Source organism: Anas acuta, chromosome 1 (genome assembly GCF_963932015.1).
Source record: "Anas acuta chromosome 1, bAnaAcu1.1, whole genome shotgun sequence".
Taxonomy (NCBI): domain Eukaryota; kingdom Metazoa; phylum Chordata; class Aves; order Anseriformes; family Anatidae; genus Anas; species Anas acuta.
Genome location: NC_088979.1, coordinates 91,755,238 through 91,767,856, shown reverse-complemented (window position 1 = coordinate 91,767,856; position 12,619 = coordinate 91,755,238). Strand labels below are relative to the sequence as shown.

General features: G+C 34.6%; 1 protein-coding gene across 4 annotated transcripts in view; it reads right to left on the bottom strand.

The window, feature by feature from the left end:
- Nucleotides 1–12,619, bottom strand: part of RPS6KA3 (ribosomal protein S6 kinase A3) — a 75,124-nt gene that overhangs the window by 18,350 nt on the left and 44,155 nt on the right. For all 4 annotated transcript variants that reach the window (XM_068687659.1, XM_068687665.1, XM_068687684.1 and 1 more), the window contains 7 exons: nucleotides 10,536–10,573; nucleotides 10,022–10,164; nucleotides 6,769–6,839; nucleotides 2,928–3,016; nucleotides 2,600–2,664; nucleotides 2,394–2,496; nucleotides 1,831–1,955 (listed from right to left, as the gene is read on the bottom strand). In XM_068687659.1, coding sequence (XP_068543760.1) covers nucleotides 1,831–1,955; nucleotides 2,394–2,496; nucleotides 2,600–2,664; nucleotides 2,928–3,016; nucleotides 6,769–6,839; nucleotides 10,022–10,164; nucleotides 10,536–10,573 — 634 coding nt within the window. The remainder of the gene's footprint in view (nucleotides 1–1,830; nucleotides 1,956–2,393; nucleotides 2,497–2,599; nucleotides 2,665–2,927; nucleotides 3,017–6,768; nucleotides 6,840–10,021; nucleotides 10,165–10,535; nucleotides 10,574–12,619) is intronic.

Genomic DNA, 12,619 nt, shown 5'->3' with positions numbered 1-12,619 from the left:
ATTTTCCAAATTTACAACATTTCGTTTCTGGTTACTGATTTATTAATTTAAAAATAGAAACTCATAGACAAAAGATCTGAGGACTACAGCTAGTAATAAAAAATAGTTTCTATTATCTAAGTAGATGAATGTTAAAGTTTTCTTTACATGTCAAATGCCAGCTAGAAATTTCAGACTATATTCAATATGATCAGATTAACTGGGATTTTCATGGAACACCCAAATTGTTTCACAGAAACAAAGAGCATAAAGGAGAAGTGTTTCACTCTCGGAAGGAAATGGCGATCTGGTATAAGGAGTTTGTGCAAAGGATGCAAAGCATTTGCAGGAAACCATCTGGGTATCCTGCAGCAGAGAAAAGAGGAAATAAGAGTGAGGAAGTGGTTGAGGGGCACAAAGGAAGAGCAACAGAGAAAGACTTTTACAAGAGAAGGAAACCATATACAAAGAGAAAGAATTTGATCCACAGAACTATGTGGGAAAGAAGGAGTACAATGAAGCCTGCAGAAACTGTTAGCAAGACCCGAACTTCTGGACCAGAAGTTATTCTGATGTGTATACTATATCAAATAACTTCTTAGATCCTCTTCTGTTCTAAAGAACTCTTGAAATTTAACAGTTTATCACAAATGGAACAGGTAATGAGCACAAGCAAGAATATTTCAACTATTTGAGACACTGTATGTGGATTAAAGAAAAGCTATTTTGGTTATGCATAGACTGTTTTAAAAAAAAAAAAAACAACAAAAAAAAACACAAAAACTCCTCACACACTTACAAAACATCCTTGCAGTGAAACTACAAGGAAATCTAATCATACAGTATACTATTATATTCCTACCTATACACCATTAAGAAGTTTTCACCACAATTTAGACTACCAGTTGGTTTTCATGACTTAGTCTTCCTCAGTAGTCAGGTATTAAAAGCAGAAAAACGAGGTGGAAATAGAATTTTTACAGAGGTCTTTCATTTCCCTCCCCCCCCTTACATGCATCTACTTTTGTTCTGCTTACTGCAAACTCTCCACTGCTGAAACACGCTTTTAAAATGACCTCAGTCTTATATGGAGTCAAGGCATGCCTCTCCCCTATTCTAGCATGAAGTCACCCTTTCTTGTCTCACACAGGATTGTGCCTAACCAAAGCTTTGTTGTTTAAAAATAAGTAGCATCAGAAGTAATGGAATGTATAAAAATAGTGACACTTCAGGTTATTAAAATTAACAACCTCACAATAATTAATATGGGAAACCATTCTATACCAGTAGGAAGCCAAAGCTTGTGTGTACTTTAACACTGACTTACACGAAGCAAAAATAGCCACCAAATGTCACAGATTAGCACTTAAAATAAAAAAGTACCTCAGGAGAGACTGAATATAACCATAGTTCTAAAATACATAGCAGTCTAATAACATCCAGAGAGACTTTACAGTTGTGTTACAGTGCTTCCTACCTGCACTGCCAGAACCAATATTGTGGGGCGTAGGGGAAAGCGATCAAGATGTCTGTATTCCCCTTTGGCTTATAGTAATGGCTAGATATTAAAGAGCAATTACAATTCAGATGACAGAATGTTTAGAATGTTTTCATTTAAAGGGTTGAAGACCATTCACACTCACAGCTGCTGAGTAATGAAATAGGTCCTGCACCTTTAGGAATCTTGTTCAGAAAAATAATCCAATCCTTGCTTTTACTGAATAAAAAGCTGATAATGACTTTGTCATGACATTTTATGATGAAGGTAAAACCCCCTCCACCGAGAGACAGTAACACTGCTTTATTAACTTTTTAATATGTTTATTTTATTGTTAAATTTGATGTACTCACCTGGACAATTGAATGCACTCCAACTGTCTGCATTGATTGGCTTTCATCATCTGATGCAATAGCTACAAAACTAAATCCACGAAAAAGTTGATGTGCATTAGCACTAGGTGGAATACCAGGCGAATCTGAAAAACATGTCATCTACTTACAAGCACAGTTTTTAAAATGAAGAGATTATGTCTATTCTGAAGAGTAAAATACAACCTTATTCTATAAAGCACACAAACTAGAATTTGTAGAAAGTTTTTCTCAGGCCCAAAATACAGGTAAGTACTGAATTGTTTTGCATATGCCATGCATAAACACCACTGATAACTAGCTGCTACAAAGATCATATTATTGTCAGAATATTTTGTAAGTTAAAAACTGCAGAAAATCTGCAGAAAGTGTTTACATATACTAGCGTATGGATGAGCATATTGTTGTTATATTTATGGAGGAGTAGTAGTACTCAGATTTGGTAACTCCCCATCAACACCTACAAGAACAAGATGCTTTACATAAGTTGAAGAGGAACAATGTTTCTAATTTCTGAACACATAGATTGGTTCTTCTCTTTTTACCTTTTGGAGTTTTAGCTGTAAACTCAGGATCAAAATAAAATGTATCTTCTGGTCTGCCAGTTGCAGGTTTAAAAGGAGGATAAATTTCTCTCCTGTACAATTTCTGTGGAGAAAGATAGCCCAGAATGGATTAGAAAGTTGTATGAAACCACCAAATACTTTCTAATTAAGAAGCTTATTAATTTTACTTTGAATTAGATACTCACATTCCAATCTATTTTGGAAAAAAATGGATGTCTCTTAATTTCTTCAACTCCATCTGGACCTGCTCCTTTTATAAGGAAGAAGTGATTTTCTTAGTCAAAAAGAATTACTAGCAAAATTATTATTTCTTATTACTACTTCATTAATTTTAGAAACGTGAATAGCAAAAACAGTAATATTCTGTGATCATTAGAAGAGCAAACAGGCAAACTATGTTCTTGCTTCAAAGCCTGTTTTAGACGTGAAATTGCAAACTTATTTAGTCAATCTAATGTCATTCACGTTATCAGAATTACGATCCAATTTAAAATATTCTATTAAAAACTTTACCTAATCTGTTTGCTGGGTTTCTTTTGAAGAGCATTCGCAGAAGACTCTGTGCTTCAGGACTCAAAAACTGGGGCATTCCAAGTTTCGCCCTATAAAACAAAAATAATTAATAGCATACAAACATATTAAGGTAAGAATTAACTTTGCACTTCTCCTGCCCTTTGTCATTCAACAAATCCAAATCACAAAAAATAGCATCACTGAGAAATTGCCTTCAGACATCAGAAACAGGTTAAAAGTGCTGTCAGTCATGTAAACCTGTAATTTCATTTTTTTTTTTCCATTTTGTGTAGTATAATATTTTCAGTAATGACTTGGGAACTTACACAGAGGATGTAAAATGTTAAAAAAGAGGTAAAAAAAAAAAGTGGTAGAAAATAATAGTTACAGGATAACAGTTTACAAACTTGTATTTTTTGTAATCCATTTTGATTGCAGTTTTAAACAAGTGACATCAAGCAAGCAGATCCATTTGACGGTATGATAAAACATATCTTAGAAGGTGTAAGAAAAGCACCATGTATGACATATACCAAGAACACCTGGGCAAAACAATGGAAAACTTGAAGATTGAATAAAGGTAGGACAGATCTTGCAAGATGAGCAGGTAAAAAGAGAAAGATCACTTTTTTTTTTAACCCCCCCGCCCCCACTCTCCATTTCATTTCAAATACTACTTTGCAGCTTGCCAGGCTTGAATTTCAGATTTTAGGTTTTGTTAGTTGCCATTTCATTTTGAAATCCTCACCCTTTCCCCCCCCCCTCCCCCCCTCGTTTAATAGCTTCTACAGTAATTTCATTGCTACTAGGGTTTCATTTTTTTTCCCTTATAACCATTTTCTAATGGTCAGGATGGATATAATTCCCTCCTTTCCATCTCTTGTTCAACCTTTAGCTTATACTTGTAACAATCCACAACAAAAGCTTTCTCTGCATTTCAAGCAGACATGCTTTGCCTTGCATTCCAGCCATTTGTAGAAGTCCACCTTTGTCACTTCAGCAACTACATCCTTACTGCCATCAATTCACTATTCATTGCTTCAAAAAACTAATTTATTATTATTTTTTTAAATTCCCTTCTGCATGAAAGTATTGGGGAAGAAAAAAAACACGTTGCCTTTTTTGGGCGCTTCACTACAGGCAGATCAAGATCACCTGTACAATGGTGGAAGCCAACCAGCATTTCCCTGATTGCCATGCACCTTTAGCAGGGGAATTCTTATTCATGCACTTTATATGCATTTATTTCATTGCACTTAACATCATTCCTACTCACAGCAAAGTAGCTGAGAGCTATACTGTAGGAAGGAAGCAAGGAACACATTGTCTGCAGATGCGTAATGGTATCTATCATTTGTAGCAAAACAATGTTTCTGAAGGACAGAGAACAGAACTGAATACCACAGAACCCTGCCAGGGTGGGTGGAAATCTTTGCCCTGGTATTATAATCCGAAACACCTCCAACAGTTGTGCTGGCCGTTAAGTACTTTGAAAAAAAATCTAAAACCTGGCAAAATATAAACCACAATTAATCTTAGAGAAGTAACTCTATAAACAAAGGTAGAACTCGAAGAATTGCTAGATGAATGCTATGTACCCCAATCTATAGCGCAGTGAGTCAGAGGACCTCATGTAAATCAGAGACTAAGATTTATCACATCCTTTCCATTATGAATCACTTTTCACAAAATCCTTTAGTGGCCACTTGACACAGCAGAAAGAAAAAGCAGTCCCCAGGTTCTGAGAGTTCCTAGGTTATAAACTACATGAGTGACAGCATTTTTTTCTGACATTCCTGATGGACAAAGACCAAATTTTATATGAAGGCATACCTTCAGTAAAGGAAACAAGATGCTTAGAAAAGTTAACTTTATTGCTGCCAACTATGCTTCCCCCCCACCAAATTGGAGAGTTTCTCAGTTTTAGGAAAAACACACAAAAATAAAAACTTGTCTCAGCAGCATTGTGAGAAATAAAGAGCCCAGGAAAATGCGTTGTAAAAAGAATGCGTTTTTTGTGGATTTTCAGGAACACAAGGTAAGAAAAGCAATATATCTTATATGATACACTATGAAAATATGAATTCAGATGCACACCTGTCCATTTTCAATGGTTAAGATAAAAATAAGGAGAAATACAGTATGTTAACTAATATATGGAAAATAATAAGAAAGCATACTGCCATTCACTAATTCTTATGGGGCCGGACAAAAAATGTGAAAATATCAGAAGACTTTAAGAATCCTTTTTTTTTTTTTTTTTTTTTCAGCCGTTAATGTTACCAACAGCAAAACAGATTTGTATGTATGTAATAAGCAGAACTGTATGGAACGTTAAAACACGTACAAATTCTTTCTTCATACCACATTTTTTGTGCAGCTCTATGAAACAAGTAACAATTAGAAAGACCAGAAAGTGAGGAAAAAAAGTTGAAAAAAGCATTAGAGATACACGTTCAGATGAAATCTGAAAGTAATTATGAATGTCAATTAACTTGCAAGGAGGATATTCTACATGGCAGCTGAACACAGAAGATTTTTCTAGCAACAGTGGAAAGACTGAGGAATGGAGTGGACTCACATGAACAATAAAGAGAAAGATATGACTTGAGACATGGATAGAAAAAAATGTATGGCTCCTGAAATAAGTGTGAGTGAACAAAAAGATCAGACTAGTTTCTTGGAAACAGGAGGTGGGCAGAACTAGTTTACACTTGCTGTGAATAGATAGAACCTTTTAGTTAAAGACATTCAATAATCACGACATGAAGATTTGAATTGGCATGGTGTTGAAACAGTAGTAGAAATTAGCACCAGTAAATACATTTACAAATGGAAGATGAGAAAGAAAAGAGAGGGCAAAGAAAAACAATGTGCATGCATCTTGAACTTAAAAATCAAGAAAAAGAAATGAATTTGTTTTCTAGCAGTTTTCACTTTGAAATTACTTAGAAAAAATAAGAAAGAATTTCATATTATTTTTTAAAAATAGATTGTTGGTGCAAAAGAAGCAATAGCTTCAATACATAGGTGGATATGTGGACAAAAGATGAGATAAAACAATGAAAAAGGAAACAAATGAGTAGTCTTATGAGCTTCCAGGAGAAAAAAATAAAACAAGAAGCAGTATTAGTAAGAAATGGTTGGACACAGAAGTGAAATTATGGCACGATAAAACAGAATTTTTTGTACAGAGTTAGGTTACAGTCTTGAAAGTGGGACTATTATGTCATAGGTTTAATTAAGGAGAAAAAGAGCAGGCCTTCATCAGCAAAAACAAGAACGTTAACTGCATGAAGGAAAGTAATTTCCACAATAGAGTTAATGCAAAACCTATACTAGAAATAGTCAAGGGGAAAATTGTAGCTTGGGAAAGTCATAGGAAAGTATGTAAGGGAAGATGCATGTTAGCAAATGGGGAAGTTTCAGGGAAGCAAGTTGTTGGCAGCAGTAGTAATATAAAAAAGTATGGTGAGGAGCTGGTAAGAAAGAAGGATTAAAAGAGAAAGTACTTTCTCAAAAAAACTAAAATGAAACAAGGAAAAAAATGTACAGGGTATCAAAAAGGATAAGAAGGTTAAAGTATTATGGAAATAAGATGGGAAAGATAATATGGTTGGAGAAGTTGTTATTACAGATTAAAGAACTGCTATGAAATTCTTTGTACCTGGTATGGGGGAGGAATAGAAAGGCAAATTAGATAGGCGGCAAAGGAAATTAATAGGGAGTGAGGATTTACCAGTACCTTTGGAAATGAGGGAAGAGTAGAAATTAGATATTGCAGCCCGGAGGGCATCCCTGTAGAATACCTGATGAGATATATAAATAAGAGTGTACTCACTTGAGAATCATAGTCATGGTTTCTTTTCTGTCTTTCCCTTGGAAAGGTAGAGTACCAGTGAGCATTTCAAACTGTATAGAGTAAAACTTTCATCAATTACATTACCTGGACAAAATCTAATTTTTGACAAAACTACTTAGCATCTTAACCTTCCAAAATTCATGCATGTTAACAATCAAGTCTGTGCAAAACAACTTCTCATTGTACAGCTTAAATTACTATGAACATTGAGCAGCCTCTGACATTTTAACGCTGCAAAATATTTTCCTACATTAATACCTTGCTTCACATGCTTTCATCTAAACAATTTAGACTATAATCTGTGCATCATTTCTGCCTAAAAGGTCCATTCTTAGAAGACTTGAGCTATACAACTATATTTTAGATTTCAAGAGGGCTGGGGGAGGGAAAAAGGTTCCCCTTTCAAAAGTTAGTGATAATTTCTCCTCATGCAGAGATATTAAAAAAGGTCAATGTGTTTAAAATTGGCATGTACATAGCCTTTGTTGGAAAAGGGAAAAAGGTTAGTCGATTGACAAAGACATGCATGATGAAAAGTGGTTACTGTATGCATACAGTGGAAATAGAGTCTGAAGGAACATATAAGCTACACAGTACATGCATGCACATTCTGCAGTGCCTGGCAGAAGGCACTAGACACTGTTAAAATACTGATCTGTTCTGAAAGTGACTGAGTAAAAATAGTAAATATAAAGGAACTTCTGTTGGGCTGCAGTATTCTGCAGGGATATCACATCTGAGGTACTGAAAGCCATCTGATAGCAGTCATGGCAGCTAACACTGCGGCAAGAATTCTGATTTTTTGGTATAAGAGTTGCAAAATAGTTTAGTTTGATGAAATTTTATGACATACACTTAAAGCTATCACAATTGAAGTAATTATAAAGGAATTCTCTGGACAGCTTATGCAAGGTTAAGTTATCTTGAACGGGAGGTATCCTCTATTCATTATTTTTCTGTTATGATCCAAACGTTCAGTCTTAACAAAATGTAGGTTGACATGACTGTAGTATTATAAACCTAAAATAAGAGTGTGAAGTTGAAATAGAAGCATTCTTTAAAAATCCTTTTTAATTAAATACATTTTTAAATTTCTTATTACTTTATAAAGTAATCAGAAGAAAAAGGGCTGCCAACTCTGCACTACTGCTAGACACTTTGTATTGCAATTATTCTTTTCACTCATATACTTGTATTTTATATTTTAAATTTAATATAAAGCCAACATAAAAAAGCATTACTTGAACAGTTCTTACCACAATTGTCAGGAATAGGTACAAGGCTTTAACCAACACTACCAAAAATAATTCACTTTTTGGTTGTATATACTTTAGATTGATCTGCTTCATAAACTATGCTTGCAGATTTTTATTTTTTAAAAGCAGATTTGTTGTGTTGCATGTTTTGCTTATTTGAAGTGCTCTAGATTAATAACAAAAAGTTTCTTTAGCATGATCCTGTTTGTCCCAAGCATACCTTTGCAGAAACAACTCAGCATGTGTGTTCTTTGTCCCACCCTCACTCCCCCTCAAAAAAAAACAACACTGTAGTCCAAGACCAACAGATCTATAGTACTTTAAGTCAACATTGGCCTTCCCTAGTCACCATCGTTTACTTATTTCAGCAGGACAGTAAGTACCTCAACAAATGCATAATGCTTCCAAAAACTTAAAATGAATGTTTTTAGATGTCTGGCACTCATGAAAGCACTTGGTGTTTTAAAGGGCAAATTTGAAGTTTCAGCTCAAGGATAGCTTTACAAAGCCTTAGAACAAAAGAGAGGCCAAACAATTTATTATCTTCCTGATCTCAATTTCTATGCTATAACTTTTGTTCATCTAGATCCTGTGTACAGATACCACAGAAACAATGACTTGAATTCTTCTCATTCAATGCAGATTTGTATTAAAAATGATTTAAGAGTGGATACACACAGATTGCCTATGAAAATTTGCATGTGAACTAGAGATGCAGGCACAAAAAATATGTCTTAGAGAAAATTGCACTATATTCCATGTACTAATTTAGAGAATGTGCTTTCTAAGGTCATATTTTCATATTCAAAACAGAAGCCGAAGTGTTTAAAATGCAGTGCATTTAGACTACACCAGTCATGTCTAGCATCTTTCAGCAATTTTCAATATTAACATGTGCTTCATAAGCACAAAGCTATTGTTTTCAGCTCTGTAAAGTACAGCTGAAGTTTAACTATGTTTGCATTATCAACAACAAGTACTCTGCCACTAGTTTGCAGTTATCTTTTAATTTACTTACTGGATGCTTAAAGCTTACAGTAATGATAAAATGTGTTCTTACTGATAAAATGAGTGTTTTTGAGGGTGTTTGTGCTTTTCTGTCTGGAGAGAGTTTAGTCACGAGGTGCTACTTTTACATAGTCATTTTTCAGATCACAACAGCATTCTAGATGATTAAAAGGTGGTATGATGACTTATTTTCAGACAAAAAAGTCCTTATACTAAAAAGCACACACATCGTACTTTCACAGTTATATATGTACTACAGAAGCAATAAAAAACACACATTTCCTTTAAAAAATAACAATTAGTTTATCTTTACATGAAAAATGCAAACATTATAAATATTAAAGGCCATTAAAGCATTCCTAAAGTACAAAACATGATCTACTTTTTCCCCCAAAGATATACTTGATACACATTATTTCCCCTGACCGTGCAACTCAACAGAAGTTAACTCCTTCCAGGAACGTTGTAAAGATGACTTTTCTGAGCTACTATATCCCATATCACCTCAGTGTCAATATTTTAGCATGTAAAAGCAAGCGTTGTCATTATTCTGACAAGTTGTAGTATAAATTGTATAAACTGGAGACTAATCGGAAAGTTATTGCTTTTTTTTTTTTTGCCACTTGAGAATAAATTCAAATTTAAAATTTGGATCCATGTCTTTCCCAACTTGGAAGGTACGGAACTTTTCCTGCATATTTTAGTACTCCTATTAGTCTCTGTAACATTCAAACCACAATAGATGTATATTTCAATTCAACAATAACAATAGAATGGCATATTGTTGGTGTTGACATGAGACCCAGTCCGCATACTTGATTCAAACCCTGCAGTACTGTTAATTAATTTCATGTAATTTGGATTTTTGGTAGTTACAATTCATTTAAAGATCTCCCTACAGTTCAATATTTGTTTCACCAAACCTTATAAAGCAGTTCTGCTATTATTTGCATTTACCAGAAACCTACCATTAAAACACCAAAAGACCACCAGTCTGCACTCTGTGTATGGCCTCGTCGATTAACGACTTCTGGTGCCATATATTCCACTGTTCCACAGAAAGAGTAGGCCTTTTTCTCATGATCAATTGACTCCTTACTTAAGCCAAAATCTGGAAGAAAATACAGTAGTTCAAAATGCACTTCTTTAAAATCAATCACAGTAATTACCTTTACCATAATGTGAAATGTGATGCCTTTACCAGTCATACATACATGTATACACACCTAAATATACACATAGGAAATACAGATTCACCCCCCTCCCCCCCCAACTATTGTAGGTCCATAATATATACTTCCAGAACAGAATATATATTTCATTTACTCCAAATTAATTACACTATCTGCTCTGCCTCACAGCAAAATTACATACTAATTGAAATTGCTGATTTTGTTGCATTGCTCTACCAAAAAAGCGGGAAATTCAAAGATTTTATTATGAACAGAATAAATTCATGCATTACAATTTCCTCTTATTCACCTGTCAATTTGATATGTCCTTCTTCATCAAGCAGGATGCTAAAAAGAAAAAAAAAATCTTTTAACTATTGTTTCAGACAGTATACTGGCAACATTTTTGAAAAAGCAGAACAGCATGCACAAAGACACTGTAGTATGCGTGCATGAAAATGAATCATCAGGAGGAGATACTTTGGAAGTACACTTTTTTTTCCCTTCAATCCTTTATTATTAAAAGGTTATAAAACAGAATCAACATACCAGATTTTTATTCAACTATTTGGTTAAATTCAGCATGGAACACAGTAACTTTCATTTTGAACCTTCAGTTTTGGAGACTTGTAGCATGTGTATCTTTTCTTTCTTAATCAATTGTGACAATGAAAGATACATTTCTATTTTTATTAAATTAAGCAAGAACTTATGTTTGCATATGTATGCAAAATCTGTATTAATTTTCAATTATAGTTTCAAAGGATATTGACTACTTTAATTAACATCAAGTAATAGATATTTTCATGTTGTACCAGAGCCCCTATATCCTTAGGCTCTATAGTAAAGAGTAGGCCTTATGCTTCTGTCTATATCAATCACACAAAAGGTCACACTATCTGAGATACCAGCTGTCCGTAACAACCACTGAATATAATTGTGATTCAAAGCATACAAAGTATTCCAGGGCTAGACTCTATACCAAAGCCTACACTGTGGACTTATCTCCTCCCGCTTCTCCCATAGGGAGCTGCATTTCCTCCCTGTGATGAGAGGTGACCCAGACACACACTGCTTGTCCATTTCCCCTGCCCATCCCTTTTCCTCTTTCCAGTTTCCATGGTGGGAAACATCATTTCACAGTACAGACACAGTATGTGAGACTTATTGATATCTCACTGTCCAATAATGTGCAATTTCAGCCTTTGATATGATTTTGAATCAGATATTTTCAAGGCTTAAAACCAAGGTTCTTCGATTGGTACATTTGTTTTTTTCTTTTTAATGCTATATTTGAGGCAGTAGCTACTCAGTATTTTGGCAAGACTTCCTCTTGCAAGTAAATGTCAGCAACATAACCAAGGTGCTCTCACTTTGCCTTTTAAAGATCTTTTCTCACCTAGCAAGTCTATTTTTTCCTCACTTTGGAATTACTTAACAGAATGCTCTCAAAGTGTACACATAATCCCTTTCCCTCTTCATTTTCAAGTGCAACCTCATGCCCTGGAAGTCTTCAGATTTCTGATTTGAGAATGAATCTTTCCCCTTCTTGTCAGACAGGGCTAAACATTTTTAAATTTGTGTCTTATTTCCAGGAGAGGCACAAAAGAACGAACTATGCTAATGGAAGCCCCATTTAACAGCTGGCTTCTGTAATACTTGTTACTCATTCTTGGTCTTTTCCACCAACACTTTACGTAAGACAGTTCTCACATAGACTTTTCAGGTCCTCCATATAGCCATGACAGAGGATCACCAAGGACATCAGGACTTCAGATTCATTACAGATTTCCTGGCAACGAGGCAGCGTAGGTTAACTACCTCATCTTAGACTCCTCTCCAGGTAGAGTGTAGTACTACAGCATACATAACATATACATACACTGGCATTTTTATCTGGAACATTTAAGTGTTTCAGATGACACTGCTGACATTTTCTTCTTTCCATCCTCTAACACTAAAAAAATTACTGGAGGGAAGAGAACAGGATGCAGTCATTGAATGAGACAGAGATGACTAATGTATTGGGAGGCAACCCTATACTGGAATTTTAGCTCCAAGCTTATTTTAAGTTTTGAGTGTAATTTCTTGATTGTCAATAGGTTAAATTAGCATGTGACGCATTATTTTCATATTTAACATTTAAACTCCATTCTGCTCTTACTGCAGCATATTTTAAAAGTCAGCTTTGGAAAAATGTTTATTGTTAAGCTTTCAAATGCAAATATGTAGCATTCAACTGGAACCCTGTATCATTAAATTGTTCCAAGTTTATCTTTAAGTCCAGAAATTCTACAATAATGACAAAAACAGAAGGCTAAAATGATGTCTTATCCACTGTACATTCTAAAGCACATGGAAAATGAAAGGTACATGTTTCAGTTTATTCTTTAC